The 20,585-nt window shown below is 34.9% G+C and overlaps 1 protein-coding gene across 1 annotated transcript in view; it reads right to left on the bottom strand.

Annotated features, from left to right (window-relative positions):
* Positions 1–20,585, bottom strand: part of GFRAL (GDNF family receptor alpha like) — a gene marked incomplete at both ends in the record, with an annotated part of 58,516 nt that overhangs the window by 28,349 nt on the left and 9,582 nt on the right. The window contains 3 exon segments of the mRNA XM_082637720.1: positions 3,431–3,681; positions 8,915–9,245; positions 10,151–10,207. Coding sequence (XP_082493846.1) covers positions 3,431–3,681; positions 8,915–9,245; positions 10,151–10,207 — 639 coding nt within the window.

The raw sequence follows: 20,585 nt of genomic DNA on the forward strand, positions 1-20,585 counted from the left end.
CTGTCAGCATGTGGTACACACACATCTATAGATTGAATTTTTAAGTGTAGCAGGGAAAGGCAACAGCAATCTCTTAATTCTTTCCATTTCTGTGGTCCTCTCTGTCTTAACCAAGTTTTTTCTCTTCCGTTTCTCTCATGCCTCTCTCGGCTCTAACTGTCAACAATTTACTCTGGGCTGCAGGATGCCAGAGAGAAGTGAGTCTGTAGATGCAGAGGTGTACAGGTGAGTGCAAGTTGGTGGCCAAATACTCTGTGCCTTCAGGATGCTCAGTGCCCAAATGTGGTCCTTCAGACTGGAACCAAGGCACACTCTTCAACATGTTTTCAAAGCTCAGATCTGAGACAAGAATGAAGAGGTTCTGCCTGAGAGGGCTGTGGAGCATCCTGAACCAACACGAGCTTGTTGTCCTCATGGTGTTACAGGCAGGAGAACAGTGTGGGCTGCAGTCAACCAGCCAGGGCTGGGATCCTGCATCCACTGCATCCTGGACATGGAAGCCAAGTGACCCAGCTCACCTCTCAGCTGCCTTTATCTCCTGTGTGAAACTGCAGAAATAGTATTGTCCAGCTCATGGAATGATTAAGGTTAGATGAGGAACGTGACCCCAGATAAGCACTCATTCTAGCAACTCTCTCATTTTTTATAATTATTATAAGACTCTGACTTGGATACATCAAGGTAGATGACCTCCAGATTTGTTTCAAGCAAGTGTTCTTCAAACTTCCGAGAGCAGCACATTACTGAGTCATGAAGTCAATTTAGTAGGTAGTCAGCATTGAAAAAATATAATGCAATCAAATAATAATTTTTAAAAAACCGAAGACACAGCACGTAAAAATCTAATGTCGAATTCATTGCTTACTGTGGTCTGAGGTCAAGTGAGTTTGAAAAACAATGACTTGAAGCCAGACAAAAGTGACAAATGGAAAATTTTCTCCAACTGTCCTCTCTGTTCTATTCAGTTCTGCCCCTTTCAGGTAAAATGAGCAGAAGGTGAAGGGCTTTGGAAACCAGCTGTAATGAGAGCTGTTTTTTTTTTTTTTTTTTTGAGAGGTTGATAAAATGTTCTAATATTTTTTTAATTTTTATTTTATATTGGAGTATAGTTGATTAACAATGATGTGCTAGATACAGGTGTATTTTGATAAAGTGTGAGCATGCTGGGCTGATGTGAAAAGTCAGAGGCAGTGGTTAGAGTTCATTCAAAACTCTCCATGTGCTACCACTTCCCAAGTATATGGGGCAGGGGATGAGGGTTTGTTAGAACTAGCCAGGCTAAGGATTTAATTTGTGTTTTTGTCTGAAACTTTTCCTATTAATTCAAGTACTCAGAACCCTGACAGAAGGCCTTTAAGGTTCCTTTAATTCTATAAATGCATCACTTAAAATTCCTACTTTTAGTAAGTAATGTTTGAGGAGAAAACCTCATCATGTTTAGTCTTCCGAAGTGAGTGAAGAAAAGTGAAATCATTTTGAATTTTTATTTTTCTAAAACATTATAGAGTATGTCAATGTTTATGGATTTTTGTGTCCATTTCTACTGTTTCTTCATGAATATATATATGTATTTTTGCTCTATACAGGTAGTCAAATACAATGAAAGCAAAACATAAGAATTATTAAAAACACATGGGAGAAAACCCAGTTTGGAAGTAGAATTAGCTTGCTTGCACTGGCATTCTTAGGGAATTTATGCCCAAGGAATTGGTTACCACTAACTTGTAGAAACTACATTTTTTTTTTCCGGATACCATTTAATATGGAAAAACCACTTATAAATAATCATGATAGTGTAATTGTATATATTGTTGTTGGTTTAAGTTACTTTATTTGGTATTTCCTTTTGTAATATTATGAGCCATTCATTATAAATACCTTTAGTTCCAACAGAATTAGCCACTAAGTATTAATCAGAGAGGAAGATTATTTAGAAAATATGGCTCAACATATATCATGCGATTTTCCTCTTTTTATCATGATTTCAATTGAAATATGTCTGTAGTGCTAATTATAGAAATTCCACAGAGAGCTCTGTTGGAATCAAACCATACACTCTGAGTCATATGTTTATTACCTAATACATAACAAATCACAATTTGATCATATTGGCTAATGTGTATCGCTTTAGTATCTTTAAAGAAAAATAGAACAAAATTTAAAAAATGTGCATATCTGTTTATAGTTAGATAGATATATATAAGATATATACAGATCTATATCTGTCAAAATTTATATAAATATAAAGATTTTTTTGCAATGAAATGGTAAATGTCTATTATTCCTTCCTGGAAATGGTGCTTGTGGTTTGGTGGTTACACATAGGGGCTTAGGAGCCTGGGATGTTTTGGGACTCACATAGTTGTATGGATTAACCTTGAAGGTAGATGATGGAGAGGTCTTGAATTAGTGTGTGATCACATCGTCAGGCTTTTTCCTAGAAGACTTATAGCCAAATCCCTCTCAACCATTTGTTCCCTTTGAGACTGTAGACAAATTATTTAAATTCCTAAATCTGTTTTCTTATCCCTAAAATACTGTACATATAACTTTAGAAAATGTGTTTTCCATTCCCTCATACAGGTAGATCAGCAGACATATTAAAGACCAAGGGGAGATAACTAAATCCAGGGGTAAATACATTTTACTTAGGTTGGGACAGCCATATAGTAGATTATTAACTGGCCCCTGATGAATCCAGCTTTGGATATACACATCTTTCTCACTGTGACTATGAGATTGGCCATGTGACTTGTTTTGTCCAGTGGGACACTTGCAAACATAGCAGAAGCTTGAAAAGTACTTGTTCACTGGGGATTAGCTGCTAGGGATGCTGCCATCACCATGAAAGATCCAGGGTCTACTGCTGCAGAGGTCATGTGGAAGAGAACCACGCCATCCCAGCCAACAGTCCTTGCTAAACAACACCTGAACAGACTGGCCTCAGTCTCACCACCAGATGATTGTACCTTCATGAGAGACCCCAAACAAGACCATCAGAAGAACCACCCAACTGAGCCAAGCCCAGTGAGAATTGTGAATAAATAAACAATTATTTCAAGCCACCAAGATTTGGGTTGGTTTGTTACTTGCAATAGATACCTGTTACACTCAGTTATCTGGTATGATAAACTTTTTATGCTATTGATATCGAAGTCAATGTGACACCTAGGAGTGATCATTCACATAAATTAACAACATGTATCACTTGCAGATAAAAGAGTAAATTAGCAAATATGCAAAGCATAATCAGAAAATAAATTTTAAGATTAAAAATATAGAGTTGACTTTGTGACCAAATTTTCTGTGCTGGATTACTACTTTGTGCTGTATAGGCAAAAACAAGAAATATATTATATGTGTGTGTGTGTATATATATATATATATATATATATATATATATATATATATATATAGTTGGGTGACTTACTGAAACATGATTTTCTATGAAGCATATGCTGGAAAATCTTGCACAAGGATTCTTCACTTTGGGTAGTGGTCTTACAGGTGCACTGCACTTGAAGGACTGTCCCAAGGGTACCAATGTAAGCAGCTTCGCAGTCATTACTTCCGGAGCAAGTGAGGTCTTGCTCGCTTAAGGTACTGATACAGGTCTCATCCTCATGGCACTTTCTTATCACACGCTGCCAGCACTTTGCCTGGAATGTTCTATAGCGCCTCCTAGAAAGAGTCAAGAGATGGAATTAGTCTCTGAATAATATTATTTCACACTAACATGTAGTGTTGCCTCACCCAACAAAAGATTGACATAAAGCAAAATGCCTTCTAGATGCTTCTAAACATAGTTGAAAACTAAGTTTGTACATTCAAACATCCCAACAGAGAGTGTGGAAGAAAACATAGAGAAAACTTGTGAATTATTTTCCTTTTGTGTTGAAAGACAGAGGTTAAGTTTAGGATTCCCTGGATGACTCTTCCTTCACTACTAATTTTATTTCACTGGGAGATGATTTGCAGTAAGAACTCCTTGGGAGACTTTTTAGCAATAATTTCTGAAGCAGAATGTGGTTTTGAGACTAGCATTTGGCCATTGACTCCTACCAAGTGATTTCAGAAAAGTCCCTTGACTTTTCAAGAGAGTTTTCCCACAGGATGGGAGGTACTGTATTCTTTCTCAATATTTCTAGGCAGACTAGTTAGAGTAAACAAAATGCTCTGAGGTTCTCTGGCAGCATGAGCTAATTTAAAGCAAAACATGAGTTTATTTAATGGTCGAGATAATACATTAGAACCATATCCATTCATAACTTTTCTGACTACATATATCATTCTTGCTGTATTAGCTTTGAATAAAATCTGGATAGTGTACAATAATTTCATATTTGGAACTTTCACAGTAAGAAAATATCTACTTAGTGGAACCAAGAATATTAATCTTCCTATTTATTATGTATAATTATTTTTTCCCTGTCTTGAATATGTCATCATCAAACATGCATGAAAACCCTCTGAGTACATGTCATTTGTCCTGCGCTTATTTGCTTTCATGATGTTACTCTGCTTAAATCCATAAATCACATTATTTTCAATAATCTTGTATTTTAAGTCATCTTAAAGGAATCAGCTTTTAAATAGTGGTAAAATTTAATTAATATATTAAAATTTATATTTAATAAAATACTACAAAGTTTTTGAGCATATAATTCTGAATCCAGAAGAACAAATATGTTCCTTTAATGCAATTAAGGGTTTTATATATAAGATGTCATCTAGATGTAAGCATTGGCAGTATTGGTTGTCATCTATGAGGTTGACAGGTGCCATTTAGTCTTTCTTAAATATATGTTTTACAAAGTTTAAGTTGCATGATTTATCTCCTCATAAAAGTTATTTCATTCAAAAAAGTAGTTGTGAAATTTTGCAAAAATGATGAACTGAAGGATATTTAATTAAAAATTAAAATATTATAAAAATACTTTGGAATACTTACTATCTAAATTATTTGAAAAAATTAAATATGGCAAAATATTTTATATTATAGAAATTTTATGTTTGAAATGTTTTGCTGTGTACCTGTTTCATTATCCTTATTTTCTCGATATACTGAAATTTCTTTTTCTGGTTTATTACTTGAACCATTAAGTATTTAAAAGAGTAATTTTTAAAATAGAGTTGATTATTTTGTTTTTAGTTTTGCTATAAGTTTATGGTTATATTGTAAAATGTAAGAGAATATGGTCTGTGTAATTTCTACACACAAAATGTATTACATTTGCCTCTGTGACCTAATATATAGTCATACTTTGTGAATATTCCTTGGCACTTAAATATGTCTATTGTGGAGTTTTGCTTTTAAAAAATAGGTAAAATTTCCTGTAAGCAATTACTTTTTTTCAGTACTTTCTGGAGTTCATACATATGGAAAAATAGTGTATTGTAATTTCCTGTAAATTCCTAAACATTTATAATTGGCAAAATATAATCTTACCTCCCAGCGTGTATCTGTATTGGGCAAATTAATTGAAAAAATAATTCTTTATATCACTTTCTTTGGCCTTTTCAAATAAACAGAGGAGTTTCAAGACCAATCATGAAAAGAGTAAGCGGGTACAGGGACAGAAGTTGTATTTTAAAATCCAATTGCTCTGCTTTGCCCCATGTATAAGTGCTTCTGCAGGAAAGATCCATGATAAAGTCTTAACATTCTCACTGAAGAAGTTGTTTTTCATTTGGAGATTTTTTTTCCATCTGAATTACATTAAGGATTATTTAATATAAATACTGGAAATCTCCCTAAGGCAAAATCTGCTTGAGAAAATGACAGAATTTGTCTTTTCATCTTGACAACTAATATTGTATAATATTTCCATCACCTCTATAAAGTGTTCATTCAGAGACTATTTGCACATGGTGAAAAGAAAAAGACACACAATCCTCACTCCCTGAATTAATATATATAAAAAAAACAAGAATTACATAAGAAGAGACATGTATCTGTATATTAAAACATTATAAAAATTAAGAAAGTACAGATATTCAAAAGTGGAGGGAAATGAGATGAAGTCTTTTGAAAGCATATCATGTTCCAGACTCTGGACCAAGCACTTTGGAGAGGTTGTGAAACCCAGGAGTTCTTGTGGAGGAAAATCACCAACTCTGTGTCAGTCAGTCTGAGGAGGTGTTGATGCCAAATAAAGTTCCTGCAAGAGTGTGTGTTTCAGAATCCATCACAGGGCTTCTCAAGAATTGTAGCAGCAGATCCCATCACTTGACATTAAAATATGGTATTTGATAGGGAAACTTAGATATATCATCCTGAGAAAATTGAGTACTAATAACTCAAAGATAATGATGTAGACTATCCGGGGCTCTGGCACTGGAATCAGGTAAAGCTTGGTACCATCCATGGAGACATCTGGCATTTTTACAAGGATTACTTTAAAAAAAAAGTGTCCTCTGGCTGGGTAAAATGTTATTTGGTTTCACTGTTAGTGAAGATAGATGATAGACAGTAATATTTTATTTGTGATATGAGAAAAATAGTGCAATCAAATGTTTTTACCACATTTAATTGATTATAGGAGATACCATTATTTTATTACAACTAAAATCACTAAAATCACTTGTTGGCAGTTGTTATTGTTTTAATTTAATACTTTTTTTTTTTTTTTTTTTTTTTTTGGTCACTGAGCTTAAGATGCATTCCAAACATGTTAGGGATATTAAAATGTACAAAAATTTTGCGTCTTTGAATCAATGAAATATAATAGTACACTGAATAAGGATTTTTGAGATATAAATGAGTTTGAAAAATTTTAATTTCATTGTAAAAATATTTTTATTATTAATTTTATTATTCATTCAAGAGAAATAATTAGTAAAACTTAAAATAACTGATAAACATTTGCAGGAAAAGATCCGCAAATAAAACTTTCTTAAGAACTTCGACATTCTATATAAGTTGAAGCAAAAAAAAAAAAAAAGTCAATGCTTTAGCATTCTGCTGAGACCTTTACCCTTTATCTTACAGAATGTGTGTTATAGGGAAGCAGTTCTCTTTTTTTGACAAATGTTTACAAGATCTGCAGCTACTTTGCAAGTTGGAATGACTGACAGTAAAGGTGTGAGGATAGTTAAAAGGCGGAAGGAAAACAGTTCACCAAGAATCAGCCCATTCAGGAAGTGATGTCATTAAATCTCATTTGCCAGTGGTTCAAGCAAGGTGACAAATGTGACAAATCTTGCCCTGAGCTATCACACCTAGCCACTTCTCCACACTAAACGTTTATTTTTACCTTTAAAGAAATTTGCTATATATGGAGTTTTATTCATTTAAATACAATTAAATAAAATAGTCCCTAATAGAAGGTACTGGGCAAACAAATTAATATGAATTTCTTGGGATAATTATCCCAAGAAGAAGCAGAAGCTTCATCCCAGTTAATGTTGGTTGTTAAATAAATCTCCTCTAATGTGATAATAGCAATGTTACAGGTAGTTTTGATTCATCAAGTTTATTCAGTATCTTCTTTCTTTCCTCCATCTTCTGACTCATGTCCAAAGAGGCTCACTTAACTGTGGCTTTCTTACCACACAAAAGATCAATTCACCTTGAATATATAAGGAAGTGTGTTAACAAAGACCACAGTGAGGAGAAGAGAAAGCGAAGTTGTTGGTTTCAATTTATGGTTTCCAAGAGGAGTTACCTGCAAAGGTAAAGTCTAGTCTCAACTAGCAGCCAGAGTGGAAATTTTAATAATTGAGCACATCATTTACACCTCTGTTCAAAATCGCCCAGTACCACTCTTCTTTCTCTGAGTAAATCCATTCTCCTATTTCTCTTCCCCTTGTGCACTCTACCCTCCTTGCCTGAGATCATGCCACACACATTTCTTACTCAGCCCTGGCTCATCCTTTTGTTTGGTATCTCTTCTTTCTGATATTTACTGAGACAAGCTCATTTTCTCATTTATTCGACTCTGGTAAAATGTCTCTACTGGGGCCACCCCATTGTATTGCAATTCTTTCACTCTTTTTGCCCATTCACATTTCCCCTTATTGTGTGTGTGTGTGTGTGTGTGTGTGTGTGTGCTCCACAGGGCAGGCATTTTTGTATCTTGTACCCTGATGCCTAAAATAATAGTAAGTGCCTGGTAATTATTATTATTATTATTATTATTATTTTGTGATACACGGGCCTCTCACCGTTGTGACCCTTCCCATTGCGGAGCACAGGCTCTGGACGTGCAGACCCAGCAGCCATGGCTCATGGGCCTAGCCGCTCCAGGGCATGTGGGATCTTCCTGGACTGGAGCACGAACCCGTGTCCCCTGCATCAACAGGCAGACTCTTAATCACTGCACCACCAGGGAAGCCCCTGGTAATTATTTTTTGAATGAACATATACATGACTAACATCATCGCCTCGAGAATTAAGGGTGAGAGGTTGGGAAGAGAAAAAGGGTGCATTCCTGACACCATGGCACACGTGTGTTGGGGAAATCCAAACTCTAGCTCTTTCCTCATTTCCAGCCTAAGACACAAAACATTTATTTTGAAGTTTAAAGAGTCACCTCGTCAAACTTCTATGACATTTAACAGCCTTATATAATCACACGCCCAAAAAACAATAATAAAACTGACATATAAGACAGGTCTGTTAAGCAATTCATGAGTCTCACTTGAATATGAAATTTTAATAATGCTATTTCATGACTACCCAATCCTGACAAACTGAATTGCTTTTATTCCAAAAACATATTCTGCATTTGAATTTTGAAAAGGATACTACACATGTACCATGGATTCAAAACTATGAATTGTCTGGCTTTATTTACATCATGTTGGATGATGGTGGGAACTCTAGCTAATGTAATGAGATCAAGTGTTGGGAATAGACTGTAACAAATAAGGTGCCAAAATCAGAAAGTAAGGTATGCATGTTTTTACTCACCTGCATAATTCATCATTTTGGCAGCTGTGAATTATATCAAGGCAAGTTGGGGCTGGAACTTTGTTCACTGCACATGGCTTGCTGTGAAGAGCTTCTCTGGACTGCTGACAAGGTACGTCAGAAGGAGCACAGTCACAAAAAGCCAACATCTGGGCAGTGTTAAAAGGCATATTTTGATAGAATAACTGGATGGCTGTTTGGCAGTGATTCACATCACACAAGTTTCCATTTGCTGAGCAAGCTTTCAGGTAAAGGGCCAACTGTGTGTTACAGAACACATCCGCCACACACTCCTCCACCACTTCCAAACAGGACCTGATCCCTCTGATTCCTAAAAGCAATGATATGCCCAGGTCGTGGAAAAGTAAACAAAAAGCTGTACATACAGAATCTGCAAAACACTGTGAGAAGTCCATGAGCAAAATACAATGATGTACCCATATGTTATTTTTGGCAAACTTTCCTTTTTTTCCCCCTTAGAGTTAGTATGAACTTACTGGGACCTGAATAGTGGACTATTTGCATCATCTTTCATCTACACTGGCTACGTATTGTGATCCAGAAGTGATGGGAAGTGTGTAGGGCCAAAACTGAGCTGCAGAGAAAAATTCTTGAGTCCAAGTTTCTCAAATGTAAACAGTAAATCTTCAGAAATTGCATTTCAGCTATATAGCTAATGGTGCGTTCAGTGGCTCAAATCAAAATGTTCTTGTTCTGTTGCACTTTTTATTTGGGGGGGGAAATCTTGACTAAAGGCTGTAGTTATTCCAACATATAAAAATGTTCACATTCTGGAAAACACAGGTATGTGTGAATGCCCCGTCCCCAACACATCCATATACACAAAAAGACCTCAATTTAATTTACGTGATCAAAACATCTATGACATTTAATGAAGACCTAGTCTTTGGTCTTAATTGTAAAATATTCTTCAGCATAACTATGAATAAATGATGGATGGGCAAAACAGATGTCTTGTCACATGAGTGGAAGAAATGCAATGATTTTGTTGCCTTTTTTTGTTTGTTTTTTAAAAATTATATTTATTTATTTATTTAAAATTTTACTGGAGTATAGTTGATTTGATTTTGTTGCATTTCGTAGTATTAGAATGATAAAAATATCCACACAATTTATTTTGTAATGGCATAGCTTTAAGAAGCCTAGTAACTACATTTTAAATTATATTGTCCAGTATTTACAATGCAGATCAAAATAACAATTTATAAACATTACCATGATAAGAAAGAGTAGTTAGATTCCTCTTGAATTTATTATCCTCTTTCATGTTATCTAGAAGGAAAACAAAGAGACTATTTTATTAGTGAACAATGTTCTAAATTTAATAGGAGCATGTGGACTACCTTTATGAGTGAATAATCAAGCAAAAGTACATATAAGCTCATGTACCCCTTATTTAACCCTTGATACACAAAATTAGTGAGGTACAGATGAAGAAAAATAAACCCCTGAAATATCATTCAAGTCAGTTAAACAGCCCTGCTCTGAGTATCCCGTTACTGGAAGACTTAAACAAATGCTAATGACTAGGCCATGTGCTCAGAAGTAAACAAAGAGTCTGTCTGGAGAGAAAGAACAGAAGGAATATTGTCTGAACCAAAAAACTCTTCCCAGTAAGGTCTTAATTAGATTGAAAAGCAATTTAAAGACTATTTCCACCTCTATCTTAGCCTCCCAGAGTTTTTAGGAATTGTAAGTACAGAATTGAAGACTCTCATTGATGGAAGTGAACTTGGTGACCATCTACTGCTAAAACATTTCATTCCAGAAGCATTGGTTGAGAGAGCTGAATCCTAACCACTAGATCACCAAAGGGGAGGGAGAGGGATGGAGCGGGAGTTTGTGGTTGGTAGATGTAAACTGTTACATTTAGAATAGATAAGCAACAAGGTCCTACTGTATAGCACAAGGAACAATATTCAGTATCCTCTGATAAACCATATTGGGAAAGAATATTTTTAAAAAAGAATGTATATATGTGTATAACTAAATCACTTTGTTGTACAGCAGAGATTGACTATACTTCAATTAAAATAATGACATTTAAAAATCTCATTTAATTGTTCTTTCTTTCAAAGTTCAACTTTATAAAAAAAAAAAAAGAAAGGAAAAGAAGCACTGGTTGAGTCCCTACTATATACCAGGTGCCATATTGAAGACAAATCGGCAGTCCCTATTGTCAAACCTATTAGGAAATAGAGACACACAAACAAAATCAAAATAAAATAGATGGAGCACTAATAGACATATGCATAAATTGATAGAATAGAATTATCAGATTTTCATTTTAAAATAAAAATTCAATTTTTGCCATTGGCTATTAAGATACTGATTTCTGTTATGGCATAAGTGTCTCTTCATGTTTCAATCTGTCCTGACTTGAGCTGTCTGTCCAAACTCCCTGCCTGCCCATCTACTGCACATATATGATGGTACAATCATAGGAAAATTCTTTTTACCTCCTGGTGTGTCACAGCCTTTCTGGACTCCTTGTTCCATCTGTTCTCATTATACATGGTTTTTCATTTTTCTACTGGTTAATTCTCAGCTCAAGAATCACTGTCTCTTCTGGAACACACTCTCCTGTATTTCTGGGATGTTCCTTCTTCTGTGCTACTATTCCATATTGAATGAAATCCCAATAAGCAAATTTCAGAGAGTTCTACAGCCTTTGTAACATACAAAAGTCTAGGCTAGACCTTCTATGTTAGGTTAATAGCTCTGCTTTGGAACTGTTTGGTATGGCTGTGCCACTGACTAAGAAACTGAGTTCACTTATTGTTATGAACTAAATTTTGTCTCCTTCCAAAATTTATATGTTGAAACCCTAAATCCTGGTGTGGCTGTATTGGGAGATGGTGTCTCTAGGGAAGTAATTAAGATTAAATGAGGTCCTAAGAGTGGGACCCTGATCTGGTATGATTTGTGTCATTGTAAGAAGAGACATTAGTGTGTTTCCTCACTCTTCCTTCTTCACACCCCCCCCCATGGAAATGTCCTGTGAGTACATGGCAAGGAGCCAGGAAATCTACAAGCCAGGAAGACAGCTCTCACCAGAAAATCACCCTGATGGACTTTGATCTGGAACTTCCAGCCTCCAGAATGATGAGAAAATTAATTTTTGTTGTTGAAGCCACCCAACATCTGGTATTTAACTATGGCAGCCTAAGCAGACTAATACACTCACAATATGAGTAATTATTACAAAAACAACAAAACAATTCTTTTACCATGGGGAAACAACTTCTATCATGGACCCATGTTATTTATATAATATGAGTAATGCATTATAATAAATTATCTGCACATTAAATCCTAATTCACATTAAATCTTAATCCTAATCCACATTAAATCCTAATGTATGGTGCATACATAGGTATATACACATTTTCTGGAGAATATTTTAAACAGTAGCTTAATTGCTGAAAAGGAGCTAAAGGGCAGTATGTCATGGGAACACAGAAAAACATGCACCTACCAGACCTCTATCTGCATTGTAAGATCATACACATTAAAAAATGCACACTGTTCCTGCTTCTTGATCCATTAATATCAAAATATATACAGACTCTGATATCTTTTCACCCTGCTACCACTCTCGTCCAAGACACCATGCATTTCTCTGTTGACTTCATTTAGTGATATGGTCTCATTTGCAATCCATCAGTGAATGACCCCCAGTTTATACCTACAGTACAGATCTCACTTCTATGTGTCATGCAATGAATTTAGATGTCAATTCTATACCTAGAACTGTCTACTTGATCTCTTCACTTGGATATCTAACATTTATCACTTGCCATGTCCCAAACTGAATCCTGACTTCTCCTCTGTCCACACCAAAGCCTCTTCATCTGTAGTTGTTCCCATGTTAGTCAATGAAAATAATGGCAACCACATCCTTATAACTACTCAGGACAAAAACCTTGGAGTCAATGTTGATTCCTTTTTTCCCCTTGCATCCCCATATCATCCATTCACATCAAAATATATCGAGAATCTGACAGCTGTCCACACTGGTCCATCACCCATCATTACAAAAGCTTCCTAACTGGTCTTCCTACTTGGGCCTTATTTCTCTTCAGTCAGTTGTCAACACAAAAAACAGAATTATCCTGTTAAAGATGTAGATCAGACCATGACACTTCCTTGGCTCAAATCCTTCAGTGGTTTCCTGTAACACTCAGAATAAGAGCCAAAAGTTTTGAAATGACCTACAAAGCCTTTCATGATCCTGCCCCTGTTTTATTTCTGGCCTCATCTCCTGCATCTCTCCCCCTACTCTCTCGACTCCACCTCTAGTGTCTTCTTTGCTCTCCTCAACCTTCCAGACTATCCCCAGCTCACCTTGAGCTTGTATTTCTGCTGCCTGAAGTGTTCTTTCCCTAAATACCCACATGACTCATTCCCTTGCCTCTTTCCATCTTTACTCAAACATTAATTTCTTCAGATCAACTTTCTGGCCATCCTATTAAAATTACAAACCAACAACTCAGACTTCTTTTTTCCCCTACCTGTATTATTTTTCTCCTTAGCACTCATACTGTTTATTTTTTTAATTTTATTTTTTTTAATTTTATTGGAGTATAATTGATTTAAAATGTTGTGTTAGTTTCTGCTATACAGCAAAGTGATTCTGTTATGCATATACATATACTCATTCTTTTCCAGGTTCTTTTCCCATATAGGCCATTACAGAATATTGAGTAGAATTCCAGGTGCTACACAATAGGTCCTTGCTGGTTATCTATTTTATATATAGTACTGTGTGTATGTTAATCCCAAGGTCTTAATTTATTGCTCCCCACCCCCCATGTTTCCCCTTTGGTGGCACTCATACTGTTTAAGATATACATATTCAAATTTTTATCCTATTAATTCCCTCTTACTGGATGTTACAGCCTACTACTAAGACCCCCCTTTTGGTGATCCCAGTATTCATTTCCCCATCTGCTTGTCCTTTTCCAGCATTGCCTCATCCAAAGGAAGTTGCCACATCCAAGGGGGCAGACTTTTTTAGGGGACAGCTCCTATCAAAGGGCTAGTCCATTAGAGGGGCTCAAAGGAGCAGCTCCCGTGTCTCAATGGGCAACATCTCTAAAAGGCCATTACAGAGCCAAACGTCTTGTGGAATCAAATGTTTGTTGTGGTCATTGTCTTGCCTTTCAATTTCTCCCTCCACCTAATCCTGTTTTTCTCACTTCTAGATTTTGTTCCTGAGCCCTCAGCCCAGTACTACTCTGTATGCAAACCTCTGTCTCAGAGTCTGTTTCCAGGGAAACTCACCAAGACACTCCTCAGCTGAGAGCCCTAGAAAGCAATGGTTCTTGTGATTTTTGTTCGCTTTTTTTACTGCTTTTTCCCCAGGTCTTAGAACATGGCCTAGGACATGGTAGGCACTCAAAGAAATATCTATTAAGTAAATAAATCATCATCCCTTACTACATTATCTATTTCTTTAATTTTTTAAAATCCCCTAAAAAATAAGAAGCTTCTTAAATGAAGGACAGTTTTGTGTTGTTTTGATCCTGCTGCACCAGACTTAAGACTTAGGACATTGTCAATGTCTCATAAGTATTTGTTCAATGAATGAATAAAATTCACATTATTCTAAAACCTTTTAGCATTTATGTCTTTCTTCATAATCCCTTTTAGACATAGTCATAGTATTACATTTTTTAATTTTCATTGTCTAAGAGAAACACAGGCAGAAATGGCAAAGTCTTTAGTCAACTCATATTTGTGATTATACTTAAGGTTCTCAAATTCCTCTCTTGAATACTGACCTGAAACAATGTCTAGGTTGAATTCATCTTCATTGTCTTCACTGAAGGCTGGAACTGGATTCATCTGAGCATCCTGTATACAAATGTCCTCAAACAAGCTTTTCCAAATTTCAATGCATTTTGCTTCTGAAGGGTCATTGCACTGACAATTCCACAAGATTGTTTCTTTCAGACTTTCTCTTAACGCTGCACACAGGTAGCTTCCATCAAGGGTTTTGCATTGCTCTGATTCCCTCCCACAGGCTTTCTTAAAATTTTCATACAAAAGAGCACAATGTTCAGATTCCTGGCAGATATGTTCCGCAATGATGCAGTAGATGCTTTTTTCAATTGTTAATGATGTATATTTCTGATGGAGCCATTGTGTGATGTTGGATTGTGCAGCCAAATATGAGGACAGTGCTGATTCTTCTATAAATAAAAAAATGACTAAAATTTAAATATTATGACCTCTTAATGTTTTCTAAAAAGTGTATAGACATATCTTTTATAAATATACCAATATCTATTGTCTTTCAAAAGCCATTGAAAACAATATTGCAAGAGAGCTATTACAAATGATCTGGATTTCTTTTAAAAAATTGAAATAAAAATATTGATTATTTATAGTTTATGTAACTAAACATAATGGTAATGCTCAATTTCATTTAATATTTTATCCTCATTTATTTCGTCTTTTCATTACATTTTGATGATGATTGGTAGAAATCATGTGTAACTTAAAATACTTATAATCCATTATTTCTCTTGTATAAATTTTTGTGAATTTCCATTTTATCCTAGATATGTACATATACTAAAGTGTTCCTCCACAGTTTTTCATTATTTCCCCTTTAAGAAGCATTTTTAGACAGTTTTTTTCCTAATTCCCTTACCCCCTCGTGAAATTTTAATTCCACAGATATATCGTGCATCTGTTTAGGAACTGTATGTATATCTATGCTTTATATATAAGTGAGAGGTTTTCTACTCACCCCTAAGAACCAATTTTCACCCCTTGGGGGTTATATCCTCATAGAGAATGCATGTTCTACTAGAGAGTTCCAATAAGCACATAATTATATAAAACTTATAAAAAAAGATAAGAAAACAACCTCAATATAAGAATCCTTACTTGCTTAACCTAAGCTTTCAGAAGTATACCAACTAATTCTAAAATGTCTCATCTTCCTCTGAGGTCCTTCATGTGGATCTCCACAATGAAAACTCCCTTGACCCTACCATTCTTCCCAAAGTAACTTTTTACCCTGGGGTATTCTTCTCTTAAAAAAAAAAATGTTGTTCTCTTTTGTTTGTTAAATGAGCTTTCTTATACCTTAGTTTTTACAAATGCCTCATGCAACATAAAGATAATATAATCTATTTCATGATATGAAAATATTTACTTAAAAACTGCCAGGGCATTCTTAGAAGCACTGTTCAGAGTAGAGCTTCTGTACTGCATGGGTTCGGAGACACGCACTGTGATAAATTTTTGCACATTTATCAAACAACAGCTCACATGGATTGCTATAATTAGTTAATCAGCCTTCTCTACTGGAACAGAGAACATCTCTCCTACCCCTTTTGGCCAGCATATGCAGGCTTGTGTGTATGGGATGTATGTGAATTAATTAGTATAATTAATAATATATATATATATAATTAGTTCTATTATATTCGTAATTATATATTTTGAAATAATCTGTAAATCTGTTTAAATGTCAATCTCTTTTACAGTACACATATATGTATGAGTATTTATATATATATATTTATATTTACTAATCAAGGCTAAATGAAATAATCTGGCTAAATGCCAATTTTATTCTGCTATGCTTTTAGCTAACCAAGAACAGTGACTCTCTTAACCCATCTTTATTTCCATCCTTCAACATTTATATGATATCTACACATATTAACTGAATAATAAATATCTTATGAATGAATATATAATTTAGATGCTCAAAATGTGTTTAAAATTAAAAATAAATGATATATTTATTGATCAGTTACTAGGTGTCAGGCACTATGTTGAAAATTTATCATATTAATAAAAAAAAGGAAGAAATGTCAAAGCTGATTTACTCAAGAAGTTTACAATCTATAATAAAGAATAGAAAAGTGCACATCTGTTATATGTTGAGAAATGTTTTGGAAATGCAAGGGGGAGAGAGAGAGAGGCATCTTATCTTGTTGGAGTGATGACCAAAGAGCTGGTGGAGGATGCTGCAGTTGAAATAGGATGAAATAATAAGATTTCAATTATCATTTCCTTTTCCACTCTGAGCTAAATTATAAGCAAGCAGCTGATGCTCTGGGTAAACACCATGATCAGGCCAGGTCCATCATGAAGTGCATTTGTGAGATCATTCAGGTCCTCTGTACAGGGTTTCTATATTCCTGGCTTATCAACATTACCACAGAATAACATTTAACAAGTATTTGTTATAGAAAAAAAATGGTTTAAATGTGAACTGATTTCAGTTTAACTGCTCTAAATTTGTATGTACCTGTGGCTGGTAACTACATTTTGCCAGCATCTTGGTCTGATAGAAATGGTAATGGAGATATAAATGAACTAGCCCTACTATCTTGAAACAAAAGTCAATAAATATTTTTAGTATTTCTATACGCTTTCGTTTCAGCCTACTTCAACCTAAAACTAGTAAAGACCTACTCATTAGCTAACTAATGTCATTTTAGTCTCTATCCTATTTGACTTCTCTGCATTTATAATTGTCAATTATTTCCTCTGTGTCTTTCTCTCTTTCACTGGCTTCAAAATTCTTCCTGTAGTTTTTGTTTTTCCTGTCTTTAAAAACTTCCTTTTTGGTTTCATCAACTAGATTGCAAATGTTGTTATCAAAATACTTATATTCTAATGCCATATCGTTTCCTGGCCAATCTTATCCTCCTGCATGTTTGTATCTGTTTCTTACAAACCATTGACTCCCAAATCTATATGTCCATTTAGGATACTCTCCTAAGTGCAAGACCCATGTTTCCAAACGCCAGCCAGATGAGGTCCACTCCATCACTGCTTTTTTTAAACTATATATTCGTCATGTGAAATGTAAAAAAAATACTAACATTTCTAACATGAATGTGCCATAGTGTGCCCTCCCAATGCAAACTCTCCAAATATAACTCACCACTTCTGTCCCCAGTCCTGTCTCCATGTACAGCAATACCCTTGTCCCAAGCCAGCAGCTTCTACCACACATTTAACAACATTCCATACTCCTCATATCCAACGGAAACCAATTACTATTGCTTGTAATTTACAAATATTTCTTAAATATCTCTTATCCTTACAGCCCTCAGCACCAGTGTGGTAGCTTAAGCATGAGTCACCTCTCTCCCAAACTCTTTTGATGGCTTTTTAACTGATATCCCTGGCCTGCATCCTTCCCTGCCTCCATTCCATCCTTTACACCACTGCCAACAAACGATATCCTTCAAAATACTGATTCTGTAGTCTTCTGTCTAAAATGCATTAGTAGTTCCTCAAAACAACAGTTTGAAGTCTAATCTCCTTAGAAAGATATGTAAGTTTAATAAGTTCTTCCTTCTTATTAACATCTGGTTTCTTTCCAGTATCTCCTAAGACTCCTGTGTTCTATAATCCAGCTTTACCAAGAGCGTGTTGGTCTCCAATATCTTCTGCTTCATTCTACTTCCTCTGTCTAGAACATCCATTTTACTTCATCTCCCTATTGAGCCCAGTTCACCCTAAAAAGCCCAAGTCTGTTATTTCTTCTATGAAGGCTTCTAAGTCTCCATTATTTCTTCCTGTATAACTTCAAGTGTGTAATTGTGTGTGTATAATCTCACGTGTATCACCTCACGTGTATCACATTGTATAGGTGATATTTAGCAGTTATCATTTTCATTAAGAATTGAGACCATACAAAATATGTTCTCTAATGCTATTGGAATTAGATGATTAACAAAGATATCTAAGAAATCCTCAAATATTTGGAAATTAAACAATAGTATTATGAATAAACCTTGAATCAAAAAGAAAGTCAAGGGCTTCCCTGCTGTCATTGAGAGTCCACCTGCCGATGCAGGGGACACGGGTTTGTCCAGGAAGATCCCACATGCTGTGGAGCGCCTAGGCCCGTGGGCCATGGCTGCTGAGCCTCTGCATCCAGAGCCTGTGCTCCACAATGGGAGTGGCCACAACAGTGAGAGGCTTGCATACCACACACACAAAAAAAAAGTCAGAAGGGAAATAAGAAAATATTTTGAAATAAATAAAAATGAAAACACAAGATATTAAAATTAGTAGATGTGACTAAAATAACACTTGGAAGGAAATTCATGTAATGAGATGCTTACACCGCTGATAAGATTTCATCTTAAGAACCTAAAAAGTGATGATCAATTTCCAGTCAAATCAAATGCAAAAGAAATAATGTCAAGCAAAATTGAGAGAGAAAGACTGAGAGAAAAAAGACAGAGACAGAGAGATAAATACAGAGAAACAGACACAGAAAGAGAGAGAAAGAAAGGCACAAATATCCAGTACTTGAACAAAACTGAGGACATCACCTGAACTTCTTCAGACTTTTAAAGGACAACTTGGGAATATTAGGAACAACTTAGCAGAGTGATAGAAACTAAAAGAAAGGGTAAAATGGAAACTCTAAAAGTAAAAATTCAACATAAATCCAACAAATGTCTTTCAAATTCATTGAAAGACAAACTACAAAAGAAGAAATAGAACAGTCTTGAAACAAACACACTGAACATTTAAAAACGTTCCAGTGAAGAACAGCACAGATATCTTCATTGGTAAATTGAATTAAACACTTAAGGAAAAAATAATGTCAATTCTTTGTATATTATTCTAGAATTTAGAGGAGAAGGAAATACTTCCTAACTCATTTTGAAGACAGCATTACCCAGACAAAAAAATCAGACAAATACTTTCTAAGAAAAGAGAATAACATGCCAATATGCATCATGAACGTAGATTTAAGACCCTCAACAAAATATTAGCAAATCGAATCCAACAATATATAAAAAGAATAATACAATAATACGTCATGACTGAGCAGGATGTAGCCTCAGAATGAAGGGCTATATCCAACATTCAAAAATCAATAATAAAATTTACCAAATACCAGTAAAGAAGTAAACATATGATCATTTCAATAGAGGCAGAAAAAGCATTTGCAAAATTTAACATCTACTTATCCATTCATGATAAAAATTTTCTAAGCAAACTAGAAATAGAAAGGAATTTCCTCAGCCTGGTAAAGGGAACCTGCAAAGAAACTACTGCAAAAACCATTCTTTATTGTGCAAAGCCTAATGCATCCCTCCTAAAATAGGTAAAAAGGCAAAAAATGGCCACACCAGACAATCCTATTTAATATTATACTGGAAGTTCTACTCAGAACAATAGAGCAAGAATAAGAAATAAAGGCTTACTGATTGGAAAACAAAGAATAAAACTTTATTCTCTATTTGTAGATAACAAGGCTATCTATGTAGAAAATCCTACAGATTCTATAAAAAACAAAACAAACAAAAACCCTAGAACTATAAAATGTCCATATAAAATATCAATAGTATTTCTATATACTAGCTATGATCAATTGAAAATTAAAATGTAAAATAAAGTGCCCTTTACAACAGTATCAAAAAGTGAAGCATATCTGTAAATCTTAACAAAATGTAAGAACTGTTATATTCAGAAGTACAAAATATTGATAAAATAAATCAAAGAAGTCCTAAATACATGGAGAGATATACCACGTTCATGGATTTGAAAACTCACATAGTAAATATGTCAGTGCTACCCAAATTGATCTATAGTTTTGAGGTAAGCCAAATCAAAATGCCAGCAGGATTTTTCTGTAGACATTGA

This window comes from Mesoplodon mirus (assembly GCF_964341445.2).
Source record: "Mesoplodon mirus genome assembly, chromosome: 12".
NCBI lineage: Eukaryota > Metazoa > Chordata > Mammalia > Artiodactyla > Ziphiidae > Mesoplodon > Mesoplodon mirus.